This window comes from Homalodisca vitripennis, chromosome 3, assembly GCF_021130785.1.
Source record: "Homalodisca vitripennis isolate AUS2020 chromosome 3, UT_GWSS_2.1, whole genome shotgun sequence".
Taxonomy (NCBI): Eukaryota; Metazoa; Arthropoda; class Insecta; order Hemiptera; family Cicadellidae; genus Homalodisca; species Homalodisca vitripennis.
In genome coordinates, this window is record NC_060209.1 from 86,480,686 (window position 1) to 86,503,636 (window position 22,951).

At 33.4% G+C, this 22,951-nt stretch overlaps 2 protein-coding genes across 2 annotated transcripts in view; one reads left to right on the forward strand and one right to left on the reverse strand.

Annotated features, from left to right (window-relative positions):
• LOC124357145 overlaps positions 1-7,377 on the reverse strand; it is a 92,746-nt gene extending 85,369 nt beyond the window's left edge. The window contains exons 1-5 of the mRNA XM_046808644.1: positions 7,199-7,377; positions 6,725-6,868; positions 6,451-6,565; positions 3,694-3,882; positions 982-1,121 (exon numbers count right to left, since the gene is read on the reverse strand). Coding sequence (XP_046664600.1) covers positions 982-1,121; positions 3,694-3,882; positions 6,451-6,565; positions 6,725-6,835 — 555 coding nt within the window. The 5' untranslated portion in view covers positions 6,836-6,868; positions 7,199-7,377. The remainder of the gene's footprint in view (positions 1-981; positions 1,122-3,693; positions 3,883-6,450; positions 6,566-6,724; positions 6,869-7,198) is intronic.
• Positions 7,378-12,169: 4,792 nt separating this feature from the next.
• The window catches only part of LOC124357146 (40S ribosomal protein S4), a 30,513-nt gene continuing 19,731 nt past the window's right edge, over positions 12,170-22,951 (forward strand). The window contains exons 1-2 of the mRNA XM_046808645.1: positions 12,170-12,260; positions 20,202-20,460. Coding sequence (XP_046664601.1) covers positions 12,258-12,260; positions 20,202-20,460 — 262 coding nt within the window. The 5' untranslated portion in view covers positions 12,170-12,257. The remainder of the gene's footprint in view (positions 12,261-20,201; positions 20,461-22,951) is intronic.

The window sequence follows — 22,951 nt, forward strand, 5'->3', positions numbered from 1 at the left end:
ATCCTGAATATCCTATCACTCCAGAAGCAGCGCAAAGGTTCTTACAGGACTAAGTGCAATTTATCACCATAACACCTATTTAAATGTATAATATATTAACAAGCTACATACTGATAGGAGCTATTCAACTAGAGTTCAGTAGATTTTTTATGTTAGTTTGAGAGAATATCTGGATGATCCTAGTTGTATCTGTCTTGCTAGTAAAGATTTTACCATCCTTTATCCAAACATACTTATAGCACACGTCCCATAACTTTTTTGCCTCGAATAGAAGTTCTTTGTAGAATCCAGTTAGGTGTTCATTTACATAAATTTTTGTGTCAAGGGCATTAGGTACAAATTTTGTAGACTTGAGACCAGCCATATTGTCCTTACTTTTGGCTTTCGCAAGCACTGCATTTCGTTTTTGCCTATTCGCAAACTGAATTACTATGGGCCTTACACCCGACTTACGTTTTGTAGGTACTCTATGTGCCACCTGAATGTCAGTTGCATAGTCAATAGTCTCATTTAGTAACCCTGATAACTTATTCACAACTTCAGATATATTTTCTCCCTCCAGTTCTGGTACGCCTATAACTTCAATGTTTTTGTTACGACCATATTGTTCCATGGTTTCTAATTTAACCTTCAGGGAGTTTACTTCTTCAGTACGGTGTTTATTTTCGAGCATGATATTTTCATGATGATGTTCAACCTGAGAAACTCTACCCAAATAATCAGATACCTGAATCTCATAAGCATCGATCTTAGCAGAAAAAAATTGAAGGGAAGTTTTAAATTCATCAATATCTTTTTTTAACTCCTTGGTATGTAAAGCTAGTTATTTGGTAATAGTTTCTTCATTTTAATAAAAAAAACCAAATGATCTGAAGTTAATACAAGACTATATATATGAAGAGAAGTGCTATGATCAGACCTGATGAACATAGCAGTACTGGACACATTAGCTCCCAGATCTGTAATATATATTTTATTTACCATTTTATTGCCTTCGACTCGGAACCACAACAAATCCGCAGAGGGATTGTCTACGGCAATAACAGCAATGACATCAGGATGAGAAGTGCTATGATCAGACCTGATGAACATAGCAGTACTGGACACATTAGCTCCCAGATCTGTAACAAAACAACATTAAGAAGAATTAACCCATTGCGGATTACTGACGAGCTGGGCTCGTCACGAGGCGTCCGGGCCTAACGATGACGAGCTCAGGTCGCAAAAGAGGTCTGCTTTAAAATTTCCCTCCAAATAGTTCTTTTAATGTCTGATAGATCGGGCGATCGTCTTCACTTGTCTACTAAGAGTGTTTAACAACGGTCTACGTTTAGAGTTTTCAAAAGTTTTATAAATATCCTACAGATCGCAGTTGTATGTCGAAGTTGAAAAATCATTCATATGAGTTTACTCTCTGCTTTTTAGCGCTTCTGACTGGGTGTTTTCCTAAGTTGTTACTATAATACTTTTAAGGTTAGTGACACAACTAAACGACGCAGATGTACATATTAGCGGGTTTAGTCTAGACAATGGCGCGGATGTTGTAATCGCTTCGCCCGAGCCGCTTTATTTAGACTATGATTCAGACATCATCCCTGCCACCCCAGAACCTTGCTCGCGTGTTATTGTTCCTATATGACGGATACCCCAGCAGGTCCTTGTTCCATCTGAACTAATACCTTTACAGCTGAATATTCTAGTACACAATAGCGAGCGATACGATGTGGCGCACCATTGCTGTTCGTTCGGCCGCTGACCGTAAATTAATTCGTGCCCACTGGTACCCGCGCGCCAAAACAATACGATCCGCAATGGGTTAACATATGTGTACGAATTAATAATAACAGTAAAAAAGTTGTTTTCCTTTCTTTTAAATAGCTGTCACCTACATTCTCCAGCTGAGCTTTACTGTATTTCTAAAATTTTATATCGGTATAGTGAATTGGGTTTAAAATATTCAATATTTTTGTAGCTTAAGGACTTTGCATAATTATTTTTGAACCTCTATGCAGTCTTGACTGAGGTAGTGAAATGGATGTGAGGACAGCCATTGCAGCAGAAAAATGAGAACTTTTATTCCCAGACTCTTCCCTCCTGCTTCTCCTTCCCACAGCCACCATCATGGATTTATAAACTGTGAATAACCAGATTGGTCACTGTTCCAAAACAACCATGTACTGACAATAAACTGTCCTTTGCATCATACAATAAGGTACAAAAACTCTCAATTTATAGTTATGCTAACTATATTAATTTACTTGTATACACAGCACTTTTTTAACTATTTAACCCTTTGAACCCCAGGCGACGAAATATCGTAGCCGAGAAGATATGCGAAGATCCCCGCGGCGACGATGTATCGTCGCCAATGAAGTTGCGAGAATCCCCGGGCGACGTAATATCGTCGCCATGGTATATGCGTTTAATACATATTTATTTGAAATCGTAAAATACTTATTTTATGAGTATTAATACATATTTATATGTATTTTATTAAAATACTAATTTTTTTATTTATTTATTTACTAATTTATTTATTTAGGTAATATCAGTGATTTTTGTGTTGTACGCCTAAAGGTTTTTACAAGTCGCATACTTTTATATAAAAATTTAAAAAAAAGTTTATTTTTAGAGATATCAATATAATTTTTTTTGTACATACACAAAACTAAATTTAGAAAAATAAAATGTGGGTGCCCATGGTAAAAATATTTCTTATTTTTTAATTAAAAAATCTTAAAATCAATTTTTTTTGCCTAAAAATCTATATACATATATTTTAAAATTATTTTAATGCTGTTAAACATTTTGTTATACTTCAGACTAATCTTTTTCTGTGTATACAATTTCATTCTGGACATTTTGGTGTGTAATACAAGACAATAGCATAAAAAATAGCAAAAGTATTAATTTTTTACAAACAGTATGCAAAACAGCTGTTTCTGCTCCGGGGATTCTCGGTAGTTCTTAGGTCAAATGATTTTGGTATGTTTTTTCCACCATCAATATTTTGGTCTGGGGTTCAAAGGGTTAATTGGTAAAATAGTTGGTAATCCAAAGAGAACTCGGTCTATAATGCTGGACTACAGTAAAGCCTTTGATTGTCTCAATAATACTCTTATCCTCACCAAGCTACAATCACTCAGTGTAGTGGCAAAAGCTGCAAAATGGTTTTTAAACTATTTATCTGACAGACATCAGGTTGTAGAATAAAATTGATGTATCAAGAAAAAAGGTATGAACAAAATAATTCTTTCAACGCCTTTACCAGTAAAAATAGGAGTGCCCCAGGGGTCTGTCTTGGGCACAGCTCTTTTCATTCTAACAGTCAATGACTTACCAGCCTATCGAGGAAACAATTGCACAGCCATCATGTACGCAGATGACACCACCCTGGTGCTGGGTAATGACAACCTTGAACAACTTCAACTGAACGCTTTCATTGCCACGCTTGGATGAATTCTTTTAAATGACCTGGACTTAATTTTATACATTTTATTGTGTATTTTACAAAAAATAATTTTGTACATATCACACTATTACATTTCTTGAAGAAATTGTTAATAAAGAATATTCTGGTTCTGATTCTGGTCTGAATTTAGTTACATTAACAGTACCATACTGTATCCGTACTAGTTCAAAATATAAAAAAATTATAAAACTAATTCAAAATGGTATAAAAATATACTATACCTATTATGTGTTCTGTGAACTGTGCTGATCTGTTGGATAAGATTTGCGTCGAGGAGACCACTAGACAGACAGAGGTGAGTTTACGTCCGAGAAGGTAAAGAGATCCTGCAAACTGTACTGACTGCCAGGATAGCACTCCTTCTCCAGCAGCAAAGTGTGGATTCTTTTTCAGCATTTCTACTTGTAGCTCTATTTACAACACAATGGTACATTTTAATGAAACTATAAAAACATCCCCACATCATTGCTATGATTGTTTGGATCAAAATATTGTTCATACAATATAATACACCAAGTAATTTTAGAAATGATTTAGACATTTTTCATAACATAAATTTAAACATACAACAAAATTAACAAGTCAATATGGCAATGAACACACCAAAATCCAAAGATAATAACAAAAATGTTATACATCAAAAAAGAAAACAAAAAATACCTGAGAATAACGAAAAAAGCACAGAAACAAATGATTGTGCACCACGTCTGTTTCTCTACCTGAATTGTTGTGTTTCTAATCTACCTAAAAAATAATATACAATGAACATGAAAAATCTGAATTATCTAAAATAAAATTCAAATTATTTAGCCTATTTTAAAATTAAACATAATGGAAATACCAAGGGAACAGAATTAAGTTTTAATCATCCACTAGTTTGAATTAAAAAACATCTATCATATTTAAATAATTTTACAACAAACCGTTATTATTGAAATTTAGGCTGAAGTTGAGTTGAGAACCACTTCTTTGTGGAAGGAATACTGATAGGAGTAGTAAACTATAATTGTAGACAGATTTTGGATGCCTACAGCTTAAAAAAAAGCATTTTGCAGATCAGTGTATAGGGAGAAAAAAGTTCTCCAGAATGCACTCCAGAGATGTTCAGAAACACTCTACATATATTTTACTAAGACACAAATCTTTACGATCAGCAAGAATTTTTTTTTTTAGAAGTCAGCATTCATAAAGTTGAATTCTTCTTTTGATACTATTTAGGATTTGTGAATTCATATTTTCGCACATTATGGCTGAATTTTAAGAGTGTCAGTTTCATCAGTGTATTCTTTTTTTAATTTCTTTAAGTTGAATTTTGGAAATCTTACAATTTGAAATATTTTATATTGAAGTTTTTACAATACAAGTGAATACAGTATCTCTGAATCTTTAATAATGGACTCTGCTTGGTCTGTTTCTTTTCTAAACTGTTCTGTACCTATTTATTCTACTAATTATTGCAATAACTTTATGTACACTTTACCAATAATGATCCAATTACAATTTAAATTATGTAGTAATATAGAACATAAAACCTAGAGGTCTTACTGGAACACTGTACAATAGTATCCGACAGCCAGACCTAGGATCTACCATTGGCAGGATATAGTGAATTCTATTGACTGGTCCTATTTACTAAACCTCAGGCACAGACATCTGGAGGGGCGCACCGACAGGGGAGGGAACGAATCAGACCTGTCCTCCTAAGAGCATTTATTTTCAAAATAATTGATCTCATTATAGTCTATTTGCGACTAAAAAAATCATTTACGTTGGAACTTTGAAATCAATCATAATAAAATATATAAATTCAAACTTGATAACTATTTTAATTTACAAAATACACGGCACTGCACACATAATAATTCAGTTTTGTTCAAAACCCTAAATATTTGGATTTACGGTTATGGAGTGGTGATTTGAGCGTTAAAACAAGAAGTTGCCAGTTACGGTAAATTAACAAAACCTGCTCAATTAAATCTGTGTTCAATATTTACAAATTTTGTTAATTCACCATTTAACTGGTAACTGTTTGTTATAACGCGCAATAGCCTGACTGCCAAGGGCAGTGTTGCCTCGTAGTAACAGCAAATGACAACACAATAACACAGAACAGAACTGCTCAGTGCTCAGCAACTCACTAACAATTATGTCAACTGATTACGTCAGGACATAATTCTACTTTTTGTACTGGTTACTCGTATGTACAGAGTACAAGTTATACAAACCGAAATAACCCCGGACAGGTTACTGTTACAAATACTTTTACGATACAGATATTTTACATGCTTACTGCCATTCCTGGTACAAAGAACTCAGACTGGTTTAGCAATAGCAGTAACTGAAACATGTACCTGTACCATTTTAGGAGCACTCTGTAACGCATGAGTCTAAATCAGGACGAGTACATTTTTTACTCAGTTCATGAAGGTACCAGGTACAGGTAGAAGCCAGTAGAAATAGTAAGAACTAACTTCACTTTTGTGGTTGCAGCGTGATGGTCTAATTCAAATACTTAGGGTTAAACAAAATTTGATTATTATATGTGCAGTGCTGTGTATTTCGTAAATTAAAATAGTTATAAGGTGAGAATTTATATATTTGGTTGAGATTTATTTCAAAGTCCCATAATAAATTAACATTATTTTTGGTCTAAAATAGACTATTAGGCGATCGATTATTTAAAAATAAAATGCTCTTCGCAGGGAACAGGTCCCGTTCATCCCCCCTCCACCGTCGGTGCACCCCTAGCTATAGTAGTATTTATACATAACAAATTTGCTTCCAGAGCTTGCACTGGAATCAGCCCAATAACAGCTATGCCATTTGACGCCAAAGTGCCAAATGTTAATGTTTAAATAGCTATCATTTAATTTCAAATCTTATAGCTCAAAATTAATACTTTCATAATCGTTAAAAATCCTTAAAACATTTTGTTAAACATAATCTATACAATTTCAATATTTAAACTATTTCATTACCTTCTCTGTTACCAATGCCCGAATTGAAAATATAGGAATGATATGGATGAGTATTTGAGTCTCTATCAATCAAGAATTTTTGGGTCATTTCATCAAGCTCTCTTCTAAGCAGCACCTAAAATAGATGAAATTATTCTCTTCTTTAAATTCAAGAAAACAACACAAATAATGCAGGGAAATTGTTAAATAAACGGCTCAGGAGGATCAGCATTACTTATAAATTTGTAAACTACAATTGTGTTTACAATGCAATAATTAATTCAAGTACACTTACCCTACTAGGTAAGATTTCTTCTTCTTCTAAAGTAGGCAGTGCGCAAATATTTATTAACTTGTTCGAAACAAATAACAATATTAAGCACAACCAAGAAAGACAATGTGGCATTTTTTTATCAGTACAACAGTCTTCTTTTGAAACCTGGAACAAAACTTTATATATAGAACTTCGAGGCAACTCGTAAACAACTTGAAATGCCTAGCTAACTTAGTACTAAAAAGGTTAAAAAAGAGGTAAATTAATTAATTACTCGAAACACCCTGAGAGTGGGTTGGAAGCAATCTTTTAAAATATTTTCTAACCAACTTAACAAAAAATATGTAACAATAAAAAGAGAGAACCCTAGATATTGGATGTTAATGGTATATTAACTAAGATTTGGAAAATAACTACTGGAAATAAAAATTCATCAATCTATTGTTATGTGATTTTAATATCAATCCTCATAAATCTGTATTTTACACAACTTACCTTACTATTAGTAGATGTTTTATTAAATTTAGCCAAGATAATAATTATTTAAAGTCATTTACTATATATAAACCAAAGACATATATAGTTTAAAATTAGAGTTGCACAAGACAATAAACTGTAGACTATTAAAAATATTAATAAAACAACACGAACTTGAAAAGACATGTTTCAACATCCCAGGGCAACAATCACAACATGCATGATGTAACTAGCAGACAGCAGACAAGAGTGATCACCTGGTCCATTCGATCCTATTTTTTCAATATGTCATACACTTGCCTTCTACATAGCGTCTTCACCGTAGAGTTTGGGGCTTCGTAGAATCTGGGAAATTTGTATATTAGCTGAACTGTATTTCTCAATATGACGGTAATTTATTGTATACAAAATTACCATAAAATAATCTAAAAACAGTTTTCAAATTTGATCATTGATCCATTATTGTCATTACGCTATAAAATTCACTGCCTTATATGCTTACACATGTTGATCTGATATATTCATACACAAACGGGTGCGCATAAAAATTAAGTAAACCAATGCAATTCCTGTACCGTTATATTGGACTATAAAACAACTATGCATATCCTGATATCTAACTTTTTCAGTCCATGTCATGTTGAAACATTGCTTACAAATTAAACTCTTTAAATATTTCGCTCTTTCTGTGGAGAGCAATCTTCAGTCTCTCGGTGATGTGAAGATATAGATAATCATTATCTATCAATACCAGAATTTTAAAAATCACAAAACTATTCACCCACTGAAGTCTTTATAATTATAGGTTTATTGAACAAGTAGATGGTGTATCAATTGATTTGACACATCAGGTAAAGTAAGGAAGGAAAGTAATACTTGATAAGCATGAAAAATGATTCTGCAAGCCATCTCACCTTTATTTACTTTCAATTCGTTGAACTCTGTGTTATATTTTCAACCAATCAAAAACGTTTTTTAAAGTTTTAAACTAGGTATTCAACTACGTCAGTATCGGTCTTATTAGGAGTATAAAACCACGAACAAGCTCTTCAGATGAACTCTCAAATACTTCGTTTTTACAAAATTGTAAAGGCCTGTGTGTATAGTAGACAGTAGTGCTCATTGTACTCACTAAGAAGCCAGGGGTAGTTATGTTGGTAGTAAAATTGGCTTGGTGCTCAGCTTTTCTAAATAACTATAATATGCCAAAATCGAAAGTCGTTTGTTGTTTGCATTTTCTTTATTCCAAAACAAAACTGTTATACTCTAATGTATTGTTGGTATTATGTTTGCAAAACTCCGTGGAATGCTACTGCTAATACTATGCAAAAATTTTAAATGATACAACTTTTCTTTATTGTAACAAAGAGAACAAATTGCTATATGTTTTAAACTACACTTTTTCAATATTTAAGAATTACGTACCTTCACCTCTTCATCTGTCAAACACCTATACAATATGCTATAGTGGGGTCATAGAAAATGATCTAGGTTTTATTAAACTGTCACTTTTATTATTTTATTCAGACGCTGTCAAAAGTAAAATATCATCACAAGGTTAAGGAAAGTCTGTTGGCAGGAAATATTAACTCTATAATATAAGGGATCACAATCGAAGATGTTGAAAACTGTAGATCTCCTGTAGTGAGGTCTATCTCATGGTACCATTGAATAATTAATAAGTTTATGTGCCTGTTCTAAATCACAGACCATAATTTGGACTGAAATTTATTCCTTGCGCACCGAACTAAAAATTATAGCAGTATTGGCTAAAAATACCTTGCCATAGAACCCAGAAAGAAAATTCATTTACGCGTTTGGATGTATAAATATATCATTATTTGCTTCAACAGAATATTAGTTACAACATCGTCAACTTAGTAAAAATGTTTAAATAAATCATTTTAACACAACATACGCGTATAATCAAAAACCAAAGCACGAAATAAATTAATATATGTTAGTATGTCCGATTAAAAATTACCGGCGCGCGTAGAAGACGGTCACCCGGTCTATTTAAATATAATGTAATTTAAAATCTGAACTATATCTTTAAACGGCAACACTATTAATTATAATATAATAACAAGATACACTATAGACTGATCAAATGATATTAGAATTTAGAACTAGTAAGAAGATACATTTATAACAATATAGGGATTGATTGAATCTCATTTCACTAACACTCCACGAATTTGTTTTTTTTGAATTAGGCAAGACATACTCCAAAGATGCCAATCTAAGAAAACACGAGACTTCCCTCCCTCGTCAACCTCGGCAGATCGCTATTATCGCTGTACCTTGTAGAAAGACATCTTCCCCTAAAGATGGATGTGGATCTATTACCACAAGGGACTGCAAAGTCAATATGGTATAGCAACGTAGGACAGTCAGTGAGGCCGTTCACCAGTTTAAAGAGCAGGCCGATGTCAGATATCATGCGCCTGAACTACGGAAACTGCAACTTAAAGAGCCTCTCCAAAACAGCAACAAAGATCCCTAGACACCCATAACCAAATCTCCAACCCAACAGTTTGATAAAACATACATGGATTTCTTCGAGAACATTTATATGACTAGTTTTGTAAGTGGACCAGTTAGATGAAGAATACTTGAATACCTGCAAATCTAGGTACTTGAAGAGAATAAAAACCGTAACAACAGAGAGCTGAAGTTTCTGGTTAAACGGAAGATGAAATCCAATAGTTGACTTACTCTGGAAATAACATGAGCCAAGTAAGTGTTCATGTGGGCTTAGTATAGTAGTCATAATGACTCCCAACTCCTTAACTTTAATACTCTCTTCAAGGCTGTTCCATTTATATGGTAGATGAATAGTAGTGTAATATTGTCATGGCCGGAGAACAAAACTTGAAAGTTTGAGATATTGAGATTCATAGCGACAGAACTGCACCAGTCTGCTATATTAGCCAGATACCTCTGGAGAAACTCTTAATCCTCGACATTATGGACTGTAGAGAAGATATTTACGGTATATTGATCTAGATTATGAGGTAGATGGAAGAAATGGCAGTACTGATGTCATTAATACCGATTGAAGAGCAAGGGACCCAAATGTGATCTCTGGGGAACCTCTGACAAAACTGGGAAAGGCTTTCAGATGTCCAATCACATTTAATAATCAAGTCTCTGTTACTCTATGGAACTCTGAACACCACAACCAGCTAATATGGGAATTAGAAGATGATGGTGAACCTTGTCAAAAGACTTTGAGAAATCAAAATAAAGGCAATCTACATGGTGATGATTAAAAAAAGCTGACATAATAAATTCTTGTAAGACAAGCATTTGATGTTAAGTGTTGTCTTAATTATAAACTAAGATAGTCAGGGCAATACTCTCAAATATCTAAGCTATGGTGATTTAATGACGATCGGGCGATAGTTTCTGATATTACTCATCTCACCAGACTTGAAAAAGGTACAACAAAGCCTCTTTTAAGAGCAGAATGGAGAATAACAGACTTTAAGTAGGCATCAAATATAACTGTTAGTTGAACTGCAAGCAGCGAGGCACAATTTCTAAGTAACAAAGGAGGAACTCCATCAGGACCAGCACTTTTGTTCGGATCCAGAGTTTGAAACATGTTTGTACATCCATGGCAAAAATTTTGTATGCTGGAGAGTGAACTATTTCTGCACTTAAATTCGGTGGATGGTATGACAATCTCAGGTTTTGAAAACAGATGCAAAGAAATACGTAAAAAGGTTTCCGCAATAAACTATTTGACTTTGACTTTTGACATTACTGGCGAGTTTGAAAGTTTTGGGAGAAAGTTTCTTCCTAATAGTAAGCCGTTTCACTTCACAGGAGGACCATTTGGGGAGATTGAATGTAGTAACTTTCTTCTTTAGTGCATTCCTTGGTAACTGTCTCTGAATGTAATAAAGGCCGTATCACCAAAAAAAAGGATCACTGATCATAGGAATCTCAAGATTTTGCAGTTCGTCTGGTACAACACCGAGATTACAGCGGCCAAAGTTAAGTTCATTTTTAATTTGGGATCGTTTGATACCAGTTTGTAATAAGATATATCTAGAGTTTGTAATATCTAGAAAAACTACACGTCCCAGAGACAGATTAAAGAGGCTGGATGTCGAACAAGAAGTTCGTAATATGGTTTAGGAGGGATGCCATAGAGTCACATCCGGTATCCAGGTTCAGAAGTTTCCTCTTTACATCTTCCTCACACAGTCTACACTTTCTTGCGTTAACAAAGTGTTAGAATCATAGATAGGACATGGATAATGAGCTGGAGAAAACACACTTGAAAAATATTTAGAAAAAGTCACACACTCAATAGGATTGGAGACTAGCTGGTATTTCCACTTGACATATGTAGGCAAAGATAGCGCCTTTAAAGTATTACCAACGTGCCTACAGAAAATTCGAGGATTCGATTAAATGTTTGCACATATGTGCCTGAAGTAGCTGAGATAACAGGCCCTTATATATATTTACATATTCTTTTTATAAAGTTAAATTTAAGATAGTTTGTATAGATTAATAAAATAAGATCAAGTATAAATGTTAATAAGATGAATATTTTGCTTAAATTAATATGATAAATTACAAAAATGTCTCATTTAATTACATATAGGTTTATTGATGTGTTGAACAGTTTTTACAACGTTGCTAGTTTTTAGTAATTATTCGTAGATTTAAGGTATTTTAAACACACGCTTAAACTGTTTTGAATTTGATTTCGAAATCTAATTTTAACTGGTAGGTTGGATGGTTTGGCAGGGTAGGATCGAAAACTTCTATCCCGATACATACTATGAAGATAGTTTACATTTATAATAATACTGGAAGTTACAAAACGTTTTTAATTTGTGTTATTGTGATGTTAGTCCTTAATATTTGTAATATTTAAGATTACATTTGTTACCTAATATATATGTATACACATTGTCAAAGTTGTCTCTAAAAGTTGGTATTAGTTGGACATCCTGCTATGTCCGTTTGTCTCATTCTTACTCTCACCGTATATCCATGTAGGCGTTGTAAGCACAGCACATCAAGGTTCCTTTCTTTCCGGTTAATCGTCAGCATGGTGAGTATTAGATAGTTTAGTAGAGTACAAATTATCATCTTAAATCTTACATATACTATTGATTATAGTCTTAAAATGTTTATTTCTGTTGTTTTGATATTATAATACATTGGTTTAGACCTTGCCAATTAATCAGAAAGTGTTCAAAACTGGTCTTGGTATTATTCATCGGTAGAATAACCCTACTACTCTAATATCAAGAGTTTATAATATTATTATTTGCAGATCATTCATGATGGTCAAAGGCCATTAATTATATTGAAAGGTTTGATTGAATAAGCTTCAAGTTTTAGGTCATATATAATAGTGGTGTAATTGTATAGTAGAATTGCATGTTGGGCGCTCTTAACCTTTCACTGCAAACATAAGGTTGATTATTGTATTGCTGCATTTTTGTAATATTACATGTGCAGGTAATGTAGGCTGTAGGCCTATAACAAATCTGTAATTATTGATTAATTTTAGATAAATAGTATTTTACCCAGTGCTTGAGTTCAAATTGTTTGAGTGAATGTTGGCATTATATGTTCCTATAACTAATTCTTTTCTGCTTCAAGATAATAGCACTACTGTTATAAATGTCGCACTTAAGTAAAATGCAACGTCCTAAGTAAAAGACAGTTGTCTAAATAATGTTGATCTTATGTGCTTGTTTAATATTTGTGGTAATTGTAAGATATTAGACTTTGGTCCACTCAAGTAATGTCAATTTGGTTAACACTTGAAGTGAGGTTTCTAATAACACAAGGTAAGGAAATGAAACATAACTAAATGATGCAAACATGAATTGATTCCAAATCAAGTGTCAAGAGAATAATTCACCTAACTTAACAACCTATTTGATGTAACTTAGGTCCAACAGAGTTATGAGTGTTGTTTATAATGTTACCGTTCTTATATTAGGTAAATTAAAACTCTTAAGGTAGAGTAAATAAGTGGACCCGGGTTTTTATATTGATTAGTGCAATCATTGATAGTTAATATTCATTTATCAAATACGCGTTTATAAAAACTCAGTTTCAAAGAGCCCAAAACACATACCTCGCAAGTGGGATTGAAGAACACAAAAGAATAGCATCAAACTTAAAAAATGAATTTGATTTGCAACTACGACAAATAAATCATATCAACATCGATAGCCATAATTACAATTATATTTTAAATTAAAATAAATAATACAATGCTTATAGTGATAATCTGATAACTTAAATAAAAAATGAGCTATAACAATCAAACTATTGGAACTGGAAATAGGAAAAACTCATAAATGATATTGAAATGATAACAATATAAAAAACATTTATAACACAAAATATATTGTGTAATCATTTATATGTTTTCTCCTGTATAGCAAAAATTAACAGTTTTTGAGAAGTTGTTGAAGCATTTTCGGTACTTTGGGATTATACCGACCACACCAGTATGAAGAACACAAAAATATAAATTTATAGAAACAAACATGATAGAACGAAAAAACGGTACTTTGGGATTATACCGACCACACCCAGACATGAATCGTTATTTCACATTTCGTTTCTACTGATTACTAGATTAGCGTAGAACAATATTTCGTCAATATAAAACAGGAATTGTCTTATCGCAAACCCCTCCCCATCCTCAGACAGAGGTCAAAGTCGAGCGTCTAGTAGATAACGTGATTGCAGTCTCGCCGCCCGTTCAGCTGGTGCATCGCTTTGTTGTACTTCCGTGTTTTACCTCTACATTTCTCCAAACACAAAAATTCAACAAAAACAATCATTTACCAAACTAAACTCTTTATTAAAAAAAACACTAAAAACTTGTTTTTATTCTTGATCACATTCCGCCACCCAAAATGCGAGTGCCTCCGGCCATCAGCGCGGGCATTGACAGCACCTCCGGTGCTGCCCCGCGCTGATGTCGACGAAAGAAAAACATCCCTCGAGATAGTACCTATCAGTAAAATATCAAATTCTAGAGGGGCTAATCAGAAATATAAATTGAATTGTAATGGAAAGGCAATTATGTACCGTACAAATCACGTGATGCCGCGCGGCCTGCCGTAATCAGGATTCTCGAGAAAGATAAGATAACAGCGATCACAATACCTGGAAATGCTTGTAAGTTTGTAATTTTGTAATTGAAGAGTTGTTTTTTCGTTCTATCATGTTTGTTTCTATAAATTTCTATTTTTGTGTTCTTCATACTAGTGTGGTCGGTATAATCCCAAAGTACCGAAAAAACAACTCTTTAATTACAAACTTATAAGCATTTCCAGGTATTGTGATCGGTATTGTCGTAGCTGTTATCTTTCTCGAGAATCCCGATTACGGCAGGCCGCACGGCATCACTTGATGTTAAGTTTTTTGCACGGTACATAATTGCCTTTCCATTACAATTCAATTTATATTTCTGATCAGCCCCTCTAGAATTTGATATTTTACTGATAGGTACTATCTCGAGGGATGTTTTTCTTTCGTTGACATCAGCGCGGGGCAGCCGAAGCCCGCGCTGATGGCTGGAGGCACTCGCATTTTGGGTGGCGGAGTGTGATCAAGAATATAAACAAGTTTTGAGTGTTTTTTTCAATAAAGAGTTTAGTTTTTGTTTGGTAATGTTTGTTTTTGTTGAATTTTTGTGTTTGGAGAAATGTAGGGGTAAAACACGGAAGTACAACAAAGCGACACACCAGCTGAACGGGCGGCGATCACGTTATCTACTAGACCGCTCGACCTTGACCTCTGAGGATGGGGAGGGGTTTGCGATAAGACAATTCCTGTTTTATATTGACGAAATATTGTTCTACGCTAATCTAGTAATCAGTAGAAGCAAAATGTCAAATAACGATTCATGTCTGGGTGTGGTCGGTATAATCCCAAAGTACCGCATTTTCTCTAGAAGACCGTATTTCTCTTCTGCACAAATACTCGCAGAGATGATCTGCTAGCAGGTGGCTGATATGCCACTTTTGAATCTTCGTTTCACGGTCCTCCACGAGCTTTCGGCTATTTTATCTGTTATTGTCTGCAAAAGAAAATACGTTAATTATATGGAAAAGTTTGTATAGTTTATACAAGTTGGTTATTGTTCGAAATCAGTATCGGTTAGTTATATCGATAGTTATAATTGAGTAATATTGTTTGTCAGTATCAATATAAAAAACCTGGTCCGCTTATCGTACCCTACCCACTCTTTAAGCTGCTGCCATATCTACCTGAGAGCCAACTGGCCCACTATTTGATAACTGACTCGTAACTCTCCATACAATCCTATTCAATGTTTTTTCAACCTGAATACTCATTTTTAAAGACAGTTTGGTCTCATCTCTGCTTTTGGGTTGGGTGGTTGGTCCTTGTGTAAGTTTTACAAGTAATTACCTAGATCTGGTAAGTTAGCATTATTTTTTGCCTATCTCAAATACCAGTAGTTAAATGCTAAACAATAAATTTGAGTAGGCTGGTTGGCCTTTCAGTGTAAATATAATAAAGTTATTTTGGTTTTTACAATGTTGCTGATAACCATACAAAAGAAATGTAAGCAAGTATTTGTCTCTACATTTACTAATCATTTATTTGTGTTGTGTTCTTTTTATTTGATGTATTGTGATAACTACACTATTACTATGTAATTTCTAAACTCTGACATATGAAGTACAATTTATAAAATGTCAGTACCGGGCAGCATTTTACTTATACATTTAGTGACATGTTTGTTTTTATTGTAGAATTATATATTATTATGCATGGATTTTATTTAGAATTTTAAAGCCTTTATCATGGTATAAAGCAAAAGAAAATCTTTAAAATACTGTACACTCTCAAATTAGGTTTCAACTTAACTTGGCTTTTTATTAAAAAAAGTAAAACGCTTTGTGTTAACTGAAATTTTTATATTTTTATAAAGCAAATTTTGTTTGTATTGATTTGTCTCATCTTCATTTAATTAGAAAAAACAACAATGAAATTGTGAAAATCTGTTGGGTAGTTATTTTACAACAGCTATTTTCCCAAAAGCTTACAAATATGAAAAAAAAAAAAAAAAAAAAAAAAAAAAAAAAAAAAAAAAAAAAAAAAAAAAAAACAGCATAGGACTTTATGCTTATGACTTGAGAAAGTGCCAGCGGCACTCAAAAGGGTTAAACATCGAATAGCTTCAAGGTGATGATCTTGTCTTGTAAATCCAAAGTGTTCAGTTTGTAGTGAGTAGATAAAGAGATGTGGAAATTAAATAGTGTTTCGTTGCTAGTAAAGTCAAAACAAACACGAAAGTACATAAACGCTCTTGAGAAAACTTTTTAAAACTAAATTTGATTTAATGCATTTATTAACAATCAAGTACTAGTTTAGGCTGCAGTATAATAAACTGCTACAAACACAATCACAATTAGATGATTATCGAATGATACGGAATCATCGATATTCATGACCATCTAAAGGACTGAAAGTAAAATGTCGGGCCAAATAATGTTGTGGATATTTCAAAGAACAATATGGTTTGGCTAGTTTTCAATCTTGGAAATGTATGTATAAATATTAATTTAATTTACTGATAAAATATAATATATAATTTAAAAAAAACAACATTTACTTACCTTATGCATTTTTAAGGATAAACCTTAGTGCCTGTGAAACAAAGAAGACATGTATGTCACTGTTCTTGCCACCATTAGTCAATAATAAAACCCATTTTTTTAATTTATTTCCAAACACTTTTTTACTTTGAATAAATTTTGAACGATGATGTCGAGCTGAATTTCGTTTTAGGCTTAAAAAATGTTAATATAGAGAAGTTATACTTTTATATGTAAAAGAAATGTGTTTGTTTCAGATAATTTAAAATATCAAAACTTTAAAGTCTGTTAAGCAGTGTAGTTTCTACGATTACTTTAACCAATCTAAAATAGTACATGATTTTCGGTATATTCATAAGACAAAATTTTAAATGTTCATAAATCTTTTCAAGTGCGTTTTTTGCAATGTTCTGTTTGTTCTGATGTTTACTTGTAGGGAAACAGTATTTGATATCCACCTTTAATTCCTTCAAGTTTTCATCTCTTCACTACAAACAGGATACTTCGGATTTAAGGAGCTAGCTCCTTTTCCTGTAGCTATTGTAAACATTGCTAGGTGTTTATAAAAACATTTTGAGCCAATATTTGTATAGTACAAGGCAACATGTACATTGTGATTTATATGTATTGTCTAAGTTCATTGGCCAGCTTGGCCAATCTAGTTGCAATATAGCGGATGTTTTAACTTTTTTTTAAATTCACCTTCTGTTATTTATGAACTTAGAGGGGAAAAATTGGTGTTCTGGAATGCTTATTAAATTGTATCTTAACCCTTTGAGTGCCACGGGTATTTTCCGAAGGCATATGCATAAAGTGCCACGCTGTTTTTCGCATATTTGTAAGCTTTTGGGAAAAAAGCTGTTGTAAAATAACTACCAAACAGATTTCCATCATTTTGTTGTTGTTGTTTTTCTTATTAAATGCAGAATATGATACATGTCGTTACAAATAAAATTTGATTTATAAAAATATAAAAATTTCAGTATGTATAAAAAAAGTTTTTTACTTTTGTATAAAAAGTTAAGTTTCGACCTAATTTGCGTGTATACGGCATTTTTTAAGATTTTTTTTCTTTATACTATAATAAAGGCCATATGATTCTAAATAAAAACCCATGTGTAATATCTTATTCTAGAATTTTAAAAACATGGCATTATATGTATTAACAAAATGCTGCCCGGTACCGACATTTTATAAACTGTACTTCATTTGTCAGAGTTTAGAAATTACTTAGTAATGATGTAGTTTTCCCAATAAATCTAATAAAACATTAATACAACACAAATAAATATGATTAGTAAATTTAAAAACAAATACTTGCTAACATATTTACGTAAAAGTTTACATTTACTAAATAATAACCCTAATAATATTTACACTGAAAATTCACGTTTTTTCGCTTGAACACAGCTCAAATCATACATTACTTTTGTAAAGAAATACAGTAAAATACTGTATAAGTTACTATTTTATTTTGTATTTACTCAAATGCTTGGTTATCGGCACGTAAAGAACAAGAAAGGCCGTTACGCAACACAGTACTCATCCGCTACGTCGCGTGACTGGAAGACAGACAGAATCATCGTACAGGTACTTATAACAGCCCCCCACTATTTTTGGAGGAGTTTTCCTTATCAGAGATCAAAATAAACTTCATTATACGTTCCTTCTTCCATAATGAATCTAAAAATACTCGATGAGTCATACTTCCTATCTCCAAATCGTCTCCAAATAGACACACGAATGACTTGACATTTTCGAATAATGAAACGTTGTTCTTATAGTTTTTGATTTAATTGATTGTCGTAATAACTTGGAAATTCCAAAATAGGTTAAATAAAGTCAGTTGTTCTTAATACTATAATTTATTTTGTCCCCGATAAGGAAAACTCGTCCAAAAATAGTGGCTTCTTGATAAGTACCCAAACAACATAATTTTCACAGATAAAATAGTAGAGAAACAACATAAAACTCGTATTTATTGATAGTTTGAAACCTATTGAATACAGCCGTCTGATTATTTGGCCAAAATAATCTTGTACTATATAAAATATTATCGAAATACAAAACGTCAAAATTGGCGACGCTGGCACTTTATGCACTTTTCGTACCGTCAAAATTAGCGACGCTGTGGCACTCAAAGGGTTAAACAGTCTCATATTTATGAATTACATATAAATCTCATGAATTTGCAATCACTAAGAACTGTCAAGTAAAATTCTGAAACCAGTTGAAAGTTTGTGCAAAAATTGATGTTATAAATGATCTCTGGCTACATTTGTTGGTTAGCTTTGTATGTTGGCTTTGATTCTAGCACATATGTTGGCCAATTCAACTTCAAAAATAAAACAAAAAGTTCCTTAACTCCATTTTGTATGGACTTAAAGGAAAAATTTAAAGATATGAACTGCCCATAACACTTTCCACTTTCTAGAACATTTTTGTAATTGGCAATTTGTTGTATCAAGTGGTTTTCAAGATATTGATTGCATGTCCTCATAAAAATATAAATTTTTTATATTCCAATTATTAAATTCTACAAACTTCCAACTGAGCCGAATAAACTTTCACATTAAAGTTTGTATAGCTTACATAATGTCATTCTGCTAGTGTAAACTAGACAAGAGTAGCCTATAATCTGTTATTATGTCTGGTGATAGATAGCCAATGCTAGGGTGGAATGGTTAGGTGAGAGATGGAAGTAATCAAAACTGTAGCTCGGTCTTGCAGAATGATCAGCCTTCAAAATAAGGTACTGGGTACTCTGGTAGGATAGGTGGGATCACATGCATAATTAAAATTCATGCGATTTTTTTTTCAAGAAGTACAGTAAGGTAGTTTATTGGTTTAATATAGTATAAATAACTATTGAAGATCATTTATAAGATCTTTTAAATAGAATTTGGAAAATAATTTATTTCCATGGGTTTCAAGAACCCATTGATTTTGGGGTCAAAGGACAGTCCATCTGTGCAATAACTTTCAATAGAAAGGTCATTAAAACTTGAAACTTGGTACATTTGTCTATCTTGATCTAAGGAGTTATACAATTTTTATGTTGCAAACTGAAATTGCCTTAAGTGTTCATGGATCTTTTTCAGCTTGTATATAAGTGGGCACACTGGAAAAATGTATGCTTGGAATAGTCCTTGATTGCCACCGATAGGTTGGTCAATGGAATATTGTCTACACAAATCATGTAGTTTGCATAAAACTACAAAAGGGTCACAAGTTTGCTGATTAAGACTGTTGTATAAAATTCATTGAGTTTATGTCATGAGTTCCTAGCTACCAGAATTACACTTTATTCCATATGTAAATTGAACTAGATTAACTGTTGATTTTTATATTAGTTTTAATCGTTATATTCAAATGTTATTTTTTGTTTACAGGCTCGTGGGCCCAAGAAGCACTTGAAGCGTCTTCACGCCCCCAAAGCATGGATGTTGGACAAGCTGGGGGGAGTCTATGCTCCCAGACCCAGCACTGGACCTCACAAGCTCCGTGAATCTTTACCTTTGGTAATCTTCTTGCGTAACCGCTTGAAGTATGCCCTCACTAACTGTGAAGTGAAGAAAATTGTCATGCAGAGGTTAATAAAGGTTGATGGAAAAGTCAGAACTGATCCAAATTACCCTGCGGGATTTATGGGTGAGTTTTTATTACAATGTAGTAGCAGATAACATTTAGTTTTGCATTGTAACTTTAGTGCACTGTTATATTCTTTTTCACTTTGAAGTAGTGGATAGTTTAGGTTAACCCATTGCGGATTGTATTGTTTTGGCGCGTGGGCATGAATTAATTTACGGTCAGCGGCCGAATGAACAACAAAGGTGCTCCAAATCGTATCACTCCCTATTGTATACTCACAAACCCGCCAACATGTATGTCTGCGTTTGTTAGTTCTGTGTCACTAACCTCAAAGTCGCATGCTTCATTCACGCACTGGCGTGGACATAAGCGCACTATGTCTTCATTGTCACTGTCTAGGCCATTACTCTCACTAACACTCTAATATATATCGATCAAGTTTAGACGATCGTAAGTTTTCCATTTCGATGAGCATATATTATGACACGCAAATTATACCATAAAATGCGATACTAGTTACTATTATAACAACACCTGAGGAAAAGAACCAATCAGAAGCGCTAAAAAGCAGAGAGTAAACTCATATGAATGATTTTTCAACTTCGATATACAACTGCAATTTGTAGTATATTTATAAAACTTTTGAAAACTCTGAATGTAGACCGTTGTTAAACACTCTTAGTTGACAAGTGAAGACGATCGCCTAATCTAGCAGACATTAATAGAACTTTTTGGAGGGAAACTTAAAAGCAGACCGCTTTTGCGACCTGAGCTCGTCATCGTGCCGTTAGGCCCGGCCGCTGCGTGACGAGCACAGCTGATCCGTCAGTGATCCGCAATGGGTTAACCCTACATCGGGCGCTAAACGGAGTTTTCCTCCGTGTATTTTTTATTTTTAAAAATAGTACTACTTTTCTAATGTTGGCAGTCGTTTCCCGCAGTGTACTTCACGAGCATCTTTCGCGGAAGCGGAACAATAGCCTCCCGCTTATCTTTGTCAAAATCTGTCAGTATGAGGTCTACTTCCGTGCGAGACTGGACGATTCCTCCGTGAGCGCCCGATGTTGTGTTTGTAGTGCTTGGACGAAATCTCCGTGAGCGCCTTATTGTGTTTACTTTTTATGGAGTAATAATCCGTGTGCGCCTAAATGTGTGACCTGTGATGGTTTCTTTTTAAGTTTTAAAATATATTTTATTTGAATTTTGTGAAATGGAGAATGAAGACGAGAGACTTGTCAGTACAGTACCCGTGTGCTAGGGAACATTTCAGTACTGTTTATGGAGTGAACATTGTCGTTATAAGAACCAGAAGGAAAATGTTTTGAAACTTTGTGTAGTGTTTAAAAAAATTGTTAGTAAAGAATACATTTTTATTTCAGAGTAATAATTAACATTACAATTATATAATATCTCAAGAATTGAAGTAAGTCGTTTTTGTAAGAAGTTAAAACTAAGTTAATTTCCATATATTATTATAGTAGGTTAAACATTTTTACAATTAATTGCATTATTCCTTAAAATAAATCATGTTGTTATTTTATACAATAACGTTTTTTAAGATTTTGAATTTCTTATTTGAGAAATTCATTACATAAGAGAGTAATTTTTATTTAATTTCTAAAAATTAATATATTACATTGTAATTAAATCAGTATGAATATTTAAACAAATAAAAACAGTTTAAACAACTATGATACCCATTATTCGCTAACCTGGAGGAAACCTCCGTGAGCGCCTGATGGTGTTTCTAATTTTAAGCGCCTGATGGAGGGTTAACCCTTATAACGTCACAGACGCCGTATGGCGCATAGACAAACTATCTCCAAACGGCAAAGACGCGGTACGGCGCATCGACACAAAACTGCGTCTATAGCAAATTTAAGTTCCTTTTAAATCCGATCAATGTCACTAACGGTATGCGTCAACCATGTGTGTGGGTTATTGACCTATGTCAAGCGTCAAAATATAGCTGTCGCGTTACATTGTTTGAAACAATAGACGCGGTGTCTAGACACTCTCCCCGCCACACGGCACAGACGCCGTACAGCGCGCGCGCTTTTGTTTGCAGTTTGGCTTCAGGTAGTGCGTGTCTAACCATCGCTGAGTCGGTTTCCTTCGTCGTGTTTTCTGTTTATATGGTTTTTATTTATTTGTTAAAAGTATTGATATCTTAGTTTTAGTATTCATTTAGTGTTTTTAGTGTCATTTTAGTGTTTAGTGTCACCTATTTAGTGTTCAGGTACTTTGGGATTCTACCGACCGCACCATTATGAAGAACACAAAAATATAAATTTATAGCTAAACAAACATGATAGAACGAAAAAAAAAAAAAAACAACTCTTTAATTACAAAATTACAAACTTACAAGCATTTCCAGGCATTGTGATCGGTATTGTTGTCGCTGTTATCTTATCTTTCTCGAGAATCCCGATTACGACAGGCCACGCGGCATCACATGATTTGCGCGGTACATAATTGCCTTTCCATTACAATTCAATTTATATTTCTGATCAGATCCTCTAGAATTTGATATTTTACTGATAGGTACTAT